Source organism: Solanum stenotomum, chromosome 1 (genome assembly GCF_019186545.1).
Source record: "Solanum stenotomum isolate F172 chromosome 1, ASM1918654v1, whole genome shotgun sequence".
NCBI classification, from domain to species: Eukaryota; Viridiplantae; Streptophyta; class Magnoliopsida; order Solanales; family Solanaceae; genus Solanum; species Solanum stenotomum.
In genome coordinates this window covers 15,975,817-15,986,961 of record NC_064282.1, presented here as the reverse complement: position 1 = coordinate 15,986,961, position 11,145 = coordinate 15,975,817, and the positions used below count along the sequence as shown (strand labels likewise).

General features: G+C 35.3%; 2 protein-coding genes across 3 annotated transcripts; one reads left to right on the top strand and one right to left on the bottom strand.

Moving 5' to 3' along the window:
- Window positions 1-201: 201 nt before the first annotated feature.
- Window positions 202-5,486, bottom strand: LOC125849176 (digalactosyldiacylglycerol synthase 2, chloroplastic-like). 2 transcript variants are annotated; one of them, XM_049529207.1, is made up of 5 exons: window positions 5,333-5,486; window positions 4,338-4,648; window positions 3,299-3,562; window positions 2,400-2,749; window positions 202-931 (listed from the first exon to the last, which is right to left on the bottom strand). In XM_049529207.1, exons 2-5 carry the CDS (start codon window positions 4,617-4,619, stop codon window positions 436-438), a joined length of 1,392 nt encoding a protein of 463 aa, XP_049385164.1. In that variant the 5' UTR covers window positions 4,620-4,648; window positions 5,333-5,486; the 3' UTR covers window positions 202-435. The 2 variants fall into 2 exon arrangements, with proteins under 2 accessions (XP_049385164.1, XP_049385171.1); XM_049529214.1 differs by lacking the exon at window positions 5,333-5,486 and adding an exon at window positions 5,128-5,280.
- A 1,340-nt stretch (window positions 5,487-6,826) lies between these two features.
- LOC125853731 (uncharacterized) lies at window positions 6,827-11,116 on the top strand. The gene is made up of 7 exons (XM_049533469.1): window positions 6,827-7,051; window positions 7,697-8,031; window positions 8,112-8,205; window positions 9,241-9,362; window positions 9,542-9,655; window positions 10,245-10,343; window positions 10,577-11,116. Exons 1-7 carry the CDS (start codon window positions 6,880-6,882, stop codon window positions 10,625-10,627), a joined length of 987 nt encoding a protein of 328 aa, XP_049389426.1. The 5' UTR covers window positions 6,827-6,879; the 3' UTR covers window positions 10,628-11,116.
- Window positions 11,117-11,145: the final 29 nt, after the last annotated feature.

Below are 11,145 nucleotides of genomic sequence, written 5' to 3'. Positions count from 1 at the left end.
CAAATAAGAAAATCCTGAACATGGATAAGTAAAAACAAGAAGGGCTAAATATATCTTGCCAATCTTAATAAGGTAACAAGGTATCGAAAATGTAATTCCAAAGAAACATTCTTTGTATTAAAACATTCAATTATCTAACATTGAAGACATCATAAGACCAACAATGGTTGATTTGTCCTTTCTCCAAAATAAATAAAGTTGAATAAAGCCACCTAGATTGTATGTACAAGAGAATAATATTTCTTACTATCAATCATCAGTGCCTCAAATACCAAATAAGTTGGAATCGGCTACTTAATATACAACACCTAACACCTTAAACCCTTCATAACACCAACAAAAGTTGCTCCTAAATTATCCTTGGCAGTCAAACACAAGCAATACTACAATCAGTAACGACGAAATTATGTGCCTTGCCAGACTCTGGACTCAGTCTTAGATCCATTTTCCAGAAGAAAAGCCTGTTCTCTTTGGAGGAACTTTCAAGCCGAGTTCTTTACATTGCTCTTCATCAGGTTGTGAGCTCAGAAATCCAGTCCCTACAAAGTGAACTAATGCTGATGCATCCTCGAGTTTTTTGGTTAAGTTTAGTGATGTAGAGAGAAAAGGCTCTGAAGTGGTAGTCGTCTTTGATTGATTCTTTGTTGGCAGAGTATCCAGCTCTGCTGCTTTCAGAAAGCGCTCGGTAGCTGCTTCCCAAGAAAGTGCATGCCTTTGTGCATCAGTCAAGGGGGCAGGCTCATCAGACAATGCCTTGACTATAGCTTTAACAAACCCCTCACCATCATCATATGTTCGACAATTTGGGAACTGCATGAAGAATTCATTTGACGGATGGTTGGCGCATACAACTATCTTGCCCATAGCTAATGCTTCAGCCGAGGTTGTACAAACTACATCTGTGGTACTTGGATTAAGGAGCACCCTATAACTAAAACCAAAAGAAAAAAAAAATCAGAAAATGACGAAAGAAAGAAAATATTAAGCTCCCTACGGTGAAAAGTACGCAGACTTTACTAACGTCTTCGTCAAATTAACTTATGCCTTGAGATAACAAAATATCAAACAAGAATAGGAACGAACAAGACAGGATCTATGGACCGCTGATTTTAGCATGATTCATATTCATCAGAAAGTTTCTGTCCCATGAATAAGTCCATCTGAAAGTGAATGCCTGCCTTTCCAAGTCCCAAAATATGTCATCTTCCAAAACTTTATAAAAAGGATGGAGGTTCTAGGTAGGTTTTAACCAACATTTAAGATATCCTATGATACAAAGTTAAGGCCCAAATTAACCTTTAAGATGAAAAAAGTATCCATGGACTCACTAAATCATTAATATATATCCAACTGTCACAAAATAATGATCTAACTAATCTTCATCTCAGATGTGGATAGAACAGCCACATTTACGTCTCACTCCAGATTTCTAAATATTTTTGGAGAGAAAGGAAATAAAAGGTTTAGTGTAATAACAAGGTAGATCATCATTGATGAAGACAAATGCAAGTAGTGAAAGCTTATGGTTATTGGTTATTCCTTAATTCTTCGTCAATACTTTGGAAGAACAAGGAAATACTAACTTGGGAAATATGATTAGCGGGATGCGGATGTTTCCTTTTTCCTAGATTCTTTAGCTTTTCTGATTTTTCAGATTAGGGATCTCGTACTAGCAAAATATTCATTCCAGAAGAAGATTGCTATATTAATTCTTCTTGCTAGCTCTAAAAGGCGCTTTTAATAAGGAAACTTGATCATTAAAGTTTGTTGCAGTTCTGTTATGTAATAAGATATACCAGTTAGATATCCAATTCACTACTTGAAACTCGAGGAGGATGCCAAGTGGGAAGGTAAGGCCTCATTGTTCAACTTGTGGGATACACTTTACTTTGTCTATAAAGGAAGCAAAGATAAGGAAAGAGTAAATCTGTTAAAACAAGCATGACAAGAACCATGAAGCCTACATTTTAGATGGTAACAACTGGCAACTTCTATCATCATCTTCTTCCATAATGTTAAATATTCCATAGCCTATCCAACTTCTAACATATATTGGAATATTAACTTTTGACTATCTGTTTTATCCTTCTTTTAGATTCTATTAAGTTTATGGAAGAACACTAATTTATCAAAGGGACAGAAAAAAGAAAACTGAATCAACAAAAAGTTAAGCCCACATTTCATAGGTTTCAGTCCATACATAGTCTCTTATGGCGTATGTGCCTCCCTCTACAAACAGCAAATTGGGTCAGGCATGCATGATAAACTAGGTTCTAGGAACAAGGGATGCATATGCATACCCACCCAGAGATTATTTCCCTTCCAGGACAAATGATATATATAATAAGTATGGACAGACAGTTTAACAGTACAAAGTGGATAGCTCTGCAGGTACTTACTCGTGAAACAAAGGATCTGCATGATCACGTCCAGGATGAACCCTAACAGCCAATTCCAACTTTTTAGCTGCCACCTCAATTTCAGCAGAATCCTCACCACTGCCATATAAATCGATCTCAAATCCAGGAAGTTCCTTTTGATGATCACGTAAAAGATCAAGTAGCTCCTTGTACCCTTTGTTCCACAACTTCTTACCAATGTAGTAGACACCTTTGCTGAAAGCTTGGTTATCATTTTGCTGTTTCTCCCTAGTTTTCAGCCCAATCTCAAGGAACTTTGGATTAACTCCATGCACATTGCAGACCACAGATCTCGGTAGATCCTGGGTTGCAGCAGATAGCCGGATGACCTGCCATTTAATGCAAGCAACTTCTATAAGTCAAGGCATTACACGTAAAATACCAAAAGACCATGTTTTTTCCTTTAATCAGTAAAAGATAGTTTTATCTATTACCAGCAATAGGAGTATGCTAGGCAGTACGTATAGTACAAGTTATTACAGGTTGTGTGAAGAGCACAAAAGGTCAATCATGGGCTTTACATCATTGAATGAAGCCATGTTGCACCACAAAAAGAAGCAGATAACAAAAGATTGTGGTTACTAATTATAGTACGACAAATCAGCCCAACTAAGTGATTATCATTTCCTATATAAGTCTGAGTGCGCCAAAGCATGCAAAACGAACTGCACAGTTTCCAACTCTTGAGCTTATTAGTGTTTGGAATGGAAACTAATATGCAAGCATATTTCCGCAATTCAAACTTAACAAGGTTAACCAAAACAGAGAAAAAACATCACTACATTAAAGTGCCAAATGTCAAAAAGTGTTACATTTCCTCTCCCCCAAATAGATCCTCTAAACAAACAAATAATTACCAAAGAATAGTATCATCATACCTTGTGGCAATATATATCGACTACCCAGCCATTAATGTACTTTATCAGGAGGGCTACCAATATGTTCCTCTCTCTCCTGACAATCTCCCAATAATTGGTGTGAACAATTCCAACAACCAGACGAAATTTTTCTTTCCATCTCTTCCCATGATGATACCATGTAAGATGCTCGGGCTCCTCAAGGACTGCAATATCTGCTTCGTCATCTGGTATAATTACTGTAATATCGCCCAAAGCAAGAATGCTCCTTTTATCTAGAGAGAACTGCAAATGCAACACTTCATTTCTAATACAGCACTCCAGAAGCATACCAATTGTACAAAATACAAGTATCGATATACTAAAATAAGCTGCGTGACTATTTTTCAACATGAGAGGAATGCCCCTCCAGGAGTTCATATTAAAATCTTACCCTTGAAGAAATGACTGTAATTCAAGAAGTAGCTCAAAAGAGAGAGCTGGAAGGTCCTTACGACTAGGTTATCCCTCTCTTTTCCTGAAACTTGTTGTTATTGCACTTTAGATATGATTATTAACAGAGTTCAGGTTTACCATTCCATGAAGAAGGGGGAAAAATATACGAACCATAGTTGGAATCTGGAGAACAACTTCTATAGGAAATGAATTACTATTTGTTTTCAACCAATCTAAGGAAGTGAAGACAAAATTGTTATTTTGAGGGATACACAAAACTTGATAAAGTAAATATATGACATTCTAAATGCATGCAGAGCAGGTTCCCTCCGGCACACTAAAAATCATCCTGGTAAGGGGGGAAAGTAGAGCAGAGTAACTCATAAAAAAAATTCAAAAAGCATAGCATAATTATTTGGTTGATTTTCATAACAAACCAAACCATCAATAGTCATTGATGGACAATCGCATAAAAAATTTCGATTTACATGGTACAAATATTTGCTCCTGAAGAATGAACCTCCCATTAGTTGAAGCATGTGATTGGCTACACTCCCACAATTCTAAGAGAAAAGAGTTCTCGGCGTAATAATTTTAAGACGGATTATTTCGGAGTTTGAGTTACCTTTCCAGGATAAAAACGTATATTGAAATTCGACTCAAATCCAGTCCTCTCTTCCACCCATTGACGGACATGCTTTTCCTGCTCCAAGTGTGAATCAAACGTGATATTATTGGGAAACAAGTGTTCCTGATCTATCAGCGGCAGCCAGGGAACAACCAAAGTGACCTGCATCCTACCATGCTTTGCAAGATAGGCCGCACGAAACAGAGGATTGACAGCAGTTCCAGTTAACCATGGGATGCTTGCAGTAGTAAATATGGCAATGTGCTGTTTCTTCTCCATTTATGGATGTCAAGACAATTTATTTGCAGCTGTATTCACAAAACATTCAGAGTCAGGAAAACCCACCTGTGCAGACTAAATTTTAAGCTATTTATGAATTCCATGAAATGCATACAGACACATAAAATGTTTTCAGACTGTTGCTCAGATTGTCCAAAAATGTTGCTGCACCCGTGTCACATCACGCTGCAACATAGTTTTCAAATCGATTTCTTTTTTACCAGGGAAATGGGGGAGCGGATTACAAGGCGAGGAATCGTGCTCTCACCAACAAGGAGAAAGTTTAGCTAGTCAACCAACTGAGCTACTACCACGGAAAAATTCAACTACAAGGCTTTGGGTATTGATCTCATGGTGTTCCAATTACACATAAACTCCAGCAACAAGCATCTCAAATCCTAGCAGTACATTTCATACTAGACATATTTGGTGAACAAAAAAGTTGATATCTCATAACAGAAACAAATTGAATAAAGTTTAAAAGCTGTTCACATAACAACACAAATACCCATTCAAAGCAACTAAACTTTTATCCATCTCCACAGCAAAGAAATGCTCAAATTTGAACAAAGGGTGGTGGAATTAACAGTAAAAATTGAATCTTGATAAGTAAAAATGGCAAGAAAAACCCAAAAAGTCAAGAAATAGAGAAACCCCTATGAGATTGTTTGAGTAAGCAAAGATTAAGAGGGGAGTTTAAGACAATGGCTAACCTGAATTTTCTCCAACGCTAAGTTTGAAGATTCCACACTTTTCTAAAAGAAGAAGAATAATTAGTGCTTATAAATAATTAGAAATGTGACTAATTCTCAATAAAGGGAATAATTAATGGTAAGATAATGATGGTAATTAATGAATAATATTGCACTAAAGGCTGGAATGTGCTGGAAATGGGTTGCAAAACAAAGATAAATCATTTATAAAACAAATTTGTGTTTTTTATTTTTATAATTATTCTTATTCTTATTCTTATTAGTTTTTTACTTTCAGTTGAAAAAAAATAATATAGAGACAGACAAGTTTGCTAGCGTATAAACACTTGATTGGTTGGTTGGTATGCTGACGAGGTTCTGGAAGCTTCCATTGGCTTAAACAATAGTGGGCCCCGCTGAGTTGCTGGATTCATCCTTTCGTGTGTGCTAGATTCCAAGTGTATTATTTTATAGAATAATTTAAAACATTAGTAATACTAAAAATATTTTTGGACCAAATTATCAACTACTAGTGTGAATTTGTAAACCAAACTACTAGCTAAGAGCATTTGATTCAATTTGCATAATTTAAAGACATTTTTTATTCTTTTCGCTTTAAACGATTATTTGACCCAATCATTTAAATTATAAACAAAAAAATGGTCTTAATATATTCAAAATGGTTCATCGATATCCTCTATCTATCTTTTGATCTCTAAATTTTCTTTAACGTTTTCTTTAGGTTATAAATATCCTTAACAGAATATTAGGTGATTCTTTTTATTTATCTCAGTCTTGGTGGGCAGAGTTATGTGTACATATTACTCCCTATGTCCTACAATAATTGTCCCCTATTGACTTTGTACACTTCTTAAGAAACTATAAATAGATGAATAAGTTTACTATATCACCCTTTAAGTATACTCCCTATGTCTCTAATTACTTGTCCACTTTTCTTTTTTTAGTTGTCTCTAATTACTTGTCCATTTTGACAAATCAAGAAAGGACAATTTTTTTACCTATTATACCCTCAATTAATTACTTTGAAAAAAGTAGAACTTTTTGAACAGAGGAAGTAATAAATACAATGTTTTGAAAAATGTAATGTAGAAAATGACTACTCCATTCACCTCCACTTTTCCTTTTTTAACTGTCTCTAATTACTTGTCCATTTTGACAAATTAAGAAAGGACAATTTTTTTATCTATTATACCCTCAATTAATTATTTTAAAAAAAATAGAACTTTTTGAACAGACAAAGTAATAAATATTTGAAAAATGTTAAGTAGAAAATGACTACTCCATAGTGAAAGCAATAATTGACATAGTGTAAATAATACTTGACACGTGTAATTCTCAAAATTAAAATTTTCAAAACTTTATCATGGCACAATTGGCCTTTTCTGAGAACACTATTTAAAGCTGAGTCTAACCGATCAACTAACCCGAATAGCAAAATAATCGGGTCGGATCATCCGAATAACTCAATTCTTTTTTTCTTGCGGGTGATTTGAATGTTTGGTCAGTGTCAGTCAGGTGCAGCAATTTTTGGGTACACTGCGAATTTCATGAACAGTTTCAGCCAGCATTCCCAAAATCAAACCCTAACAAATTGGATCAAATTTTTTACCTTAAATCACACCCTTAGCAAAATTACTTACATTTGTACTATCTCCCTTCTTTCCTGTAATCCGAAGCTGCGAAAAGGAAGAAACTTTCCAATTCTTGTGTATTACTCAGGTACTAAAAATTATTATGATTCATTTGTGTTTGAGTATGATAATGCTGATTTAGTTTCTGGGTTTTCAAAATCTTGATTCTTCATCACAACAAATGTACTGGATTGTCCTAAAGTTTTGTTCTTTTTATTCATTTCTTGTCTGTGTACACGTTACCCTTCCCCGACCCCAATTGTGGGATTGTTGAGTGAAAATTGGTTGTATCTCTCATAATCAAGAAAAGGAAAAAAACAGTTTCTTTGTGTGAACATTTTCTACCAGTTGTAGAATTTGTTTTTGTTTATTGAACATTCTCCTGCTGTACACTATACAGCTGTAGAATTTTGTTGGTTCTTTGGGGAGAAAAAGTGAGAACAAGACTAGAAAATGGTAGAAAATGGAAATGCAGCTAAGATTGAAGGCCTTTGATTGTCTTTTAGTAGTTTTATCATTCAACTTTATTAGAACAATAAGAGAATGAAATTAAACTGATTATCCATCTTAATGTAATCTCTTCTCATAAGAGATGCATTTCACATGACCTTAAATTGTTTGACATAGCGTCAAGTTTGGTGACTGAGCGTTGTGGATAAATCATGGAAGCTCAACTTTGACATGTGTTGTATTTGCTGGCATGTTTGTGTTTATGTTTTCGGACAATATTCAGGCTTGAACTGGAAAATGTTGATGGGACATGCAGAAGGGGTTTCAAAACTCGGTTCGTCGACAAAATTGTTGCTTTCTGACCCTGAATCAGAGTCAGATGGAGATGAAGAAGCTGATACTCCTGAGAAGATACTATATATGGCTTCTTTTGATGAACTTGGAGAGAAGAGTGTTCAGTATGACACTATAATATGGCTCTCTATATCATTGCTTCTGGTTTTAGCTTGGGGAATTGGAATACTTATGTTACTCTATCTGCCGATGCGACGATATGTGCTTAAAAAGGAAATTTCATCACGCAAACTTTACGTTACTCCAGATGAAATAGTTTACAAGGTATGCATAGCTTGGTCAAGTCATGCTGTTTCCTTAAGACAATATAGAGCTGATACAGCTGCTTTTTGTGTCAATTGTAGGTGTCAAGACCTTCATTCATTCCATTTTGGAAAGACGTAAAATTTGAAAAGCATGTTCCTCTACCTTTAGTGATAGATATCATTATTGAGCAAGGTATCAACTGCAACTTTTCATATCCAGTATCTTATCTTCTTTTGTTTTTTTTGGGTACAATCTCATTTCAAAATTTTACATTGATCGGCCATCCATTGATAAAGAGGTTGTAATGTAGGGATGTATGCTGGACATGAATCAATCAACTACTCCTCGATTCTGAAATAGAAAGCAGAACTTTCAAATGATTTTTGTGTTCCTATTTAAAGTTGGAATTTTCCATCAAAACTTGTGGGCTAAATTCTAAATAATACTACGCTGCAGTCTCATTGAATGCTTTTCTCCCTGCTAGTGGCTACTATTATCTATCTATAGCCAAAAGCACATAATTACATCTCTTCCCTTTTCCTCAAAACTTATAGAAGTGATATGGAGCAGCAACTTCTCAATCTGTTGCTTCTGGCAAATCTTACATTCTCATGAACATCTACTAGTAATTCATGAAAAATATGTATCCCTATTCAACTGTCACGTTTTGGATAAACAGATCCTTGTTGCCACATCTTTGAGAAACAATTTAAACTTGTCATTTCGAATTTCACAAGAGTTGAACTTATGTATGTCTTTTTCTGATGTAAAGAGCAGTAGAGATGGTATACTATCCAATCAAAAAAAAAAAAAAAATCTTTAAAGAAAAAAGAGAATCTTACTTGATGGCCTTGTGGTGTATAAAGTAGTTAATTGACTCTTTACTCTTTACTACAAGAGTAAACAGTTTCTTAGAATTTTGGGTAGGAAGAAATGGAAAGCAAGTATAGGCATGAGCAGATGGGTGTTAAGCATACCGTAATGCAACTAATAGACACTAGCATGGCGATTCTCTTCCAGTTCATAACAGTCACTATTACTTCCACCTGTTTGTGTTCTTTTTCCAATTCATTATCTTCTTGAAATCCCTTCATTTAAATAATTTCTCTTTTGTTCTTTCAATTGTTTTACTTGATATTGTTTTTTCTTTTTTTGATTCTTTATAGTACCTCATGAAGGTCTCTTGTGCCCTATTGCTGTTAAAACTTTACCAATTTAATTTTGTAGGTTGCTTGCAGTCAATGCTTGGACTACACACCTTCAGAGTTGAAAGTATAGCACGTGGAAAAGCTGCACCAGTTGATGAACTACAGGTGCAAGGTGTGCATAATCCTGGACTCCTAAGGAAGGTAAAATAGCTGTTATGTCCTGTGAAACTCCCCCTTTGTTCTTTTTCTCCTTTTTGCTTTTGGGGTTTGTCACTCAGTTTATTAGTTTCACTTCTCTCTGATTTTGCTTTTTGTGGGCTCGTTGGCAGACGAGAATATTGATGATTCTGAAGTGCTAAGTGTCATTACATTATTTTCAGGTCATCGTAAATGAAGCATCAAAGGTCATACATGTTGGAAGGAGTTGGAGAACTGTGGTTCAAGGTGGTGATGGTGCTGCATCCGTTTCGAGATCACCATCTAAAACTTCAAGGGTAAGAACGATTTCCAACATTTTAGCATAATCAAATCCTTGGAAGTAGTATCTCTATATTTCTTTTTGTCACCACTAAATATTTCCCATGGGGTCTTTTTGAGATGTTGTTTAGTACCAGGTTGTTTGCAGAAGGCCACTTTGTTTAATTTATTGTTATGGGCGTAATTCATTTTAGAAAAAGGGAAAAGTTACTGCTATGCACTTAACTTCTTTTCCAAAAATCACAAGACAAATTTGTTCCTTTGAATGTATGATAATAAAACACAGTTTTATTGAAATTCCTGATCACTATAATGTACTGCAGAAGGGAAGATTTGATTCTTTGTTTCGAGCAATGTAGTGTGGAAAACATAATCAAGAAACATAGTGAAGCAAGGTCACCATGTCTCGTTCTTTCAAATGATGTCCTTTTTGCCTATTTCATTTCATCTGGACTGATATGTACAGAGATTCAGTGTTACACAGTTTTATCTTACATTGATAATCCATCATTATCATGGATGGACATGTAAATCAGATCCTATCAAAATGCTTCTTTCTACCTAATTTTATTTTAATATTTGAACTTGTATCTATCTGTTATGCAGCTGACGGGCTCCCCACGCCATGCTTCCCTGGAGCACAGGGGTTTTGTACCTTCTGATTTTCTGCTTCACAAGCTTGACGAAGTTAATAAATCAGTGAAGGTGAATACCCTGTCTATTGCTGATTGTTGCTTTCTAAATACTTGACATTTATCTCCTTGAATACTGTTTTAAGTTTTTAAGATGTTCTGCTAGGCAAATGAACTGGTTATGATCTTATTAGAAGCTGTGAACATAAAAGCAATGAGTTAGATCTCCATTTCATTCATAACATATTCCTCGTGCCATGTCTTTTAAACTCTCACACATAAAAAAATCTTCTCTTACATGATCAGAAAATCGAGTTGCTTATTGAGAAGTCCCCAGCCACTCCAGGAAGCAGCTAACGGAGTTTGATATATGCCTTGGTCTCAACTACATCACCGCGCTGAAATGAACCAGAAAAAGTTGCTTAACTAGAATCTCTCAAGCAACCCAGAAAACAGTTATGGGTGGTCAGTTTGTGCCTCATTGGCTTTTCTTCGTAAGAGTTTATGTGACCAGAAAAGAAAATATGGCAAGCAACTCCAGGAAGCAACTATTGCCTTTGAGCCATAAGATGTCATCATTTGTAATGTAAATAACCGGTTTACGCCATTGTGTGTGAAGTCTTCACAGCAGTTTTGGTCGATGCATATATATAGTGGGACATTTGAAACATGTGCCTACATCAAAGTTTTTGTTCATTTCTTTCTTTGTATTTGCAGAGAGACTGAATTGGAGGCCAATAGAGGCTTGTCGTTTGTTATAATGAAATAGTACTATAATACTCTGTTAGCTATATATCCTTTTAGAAATTGTGAGTATTTACCAACTCTTACAAATGTTTTGTGGGAATTGGGATCATGAAGATGGTATATTTTGT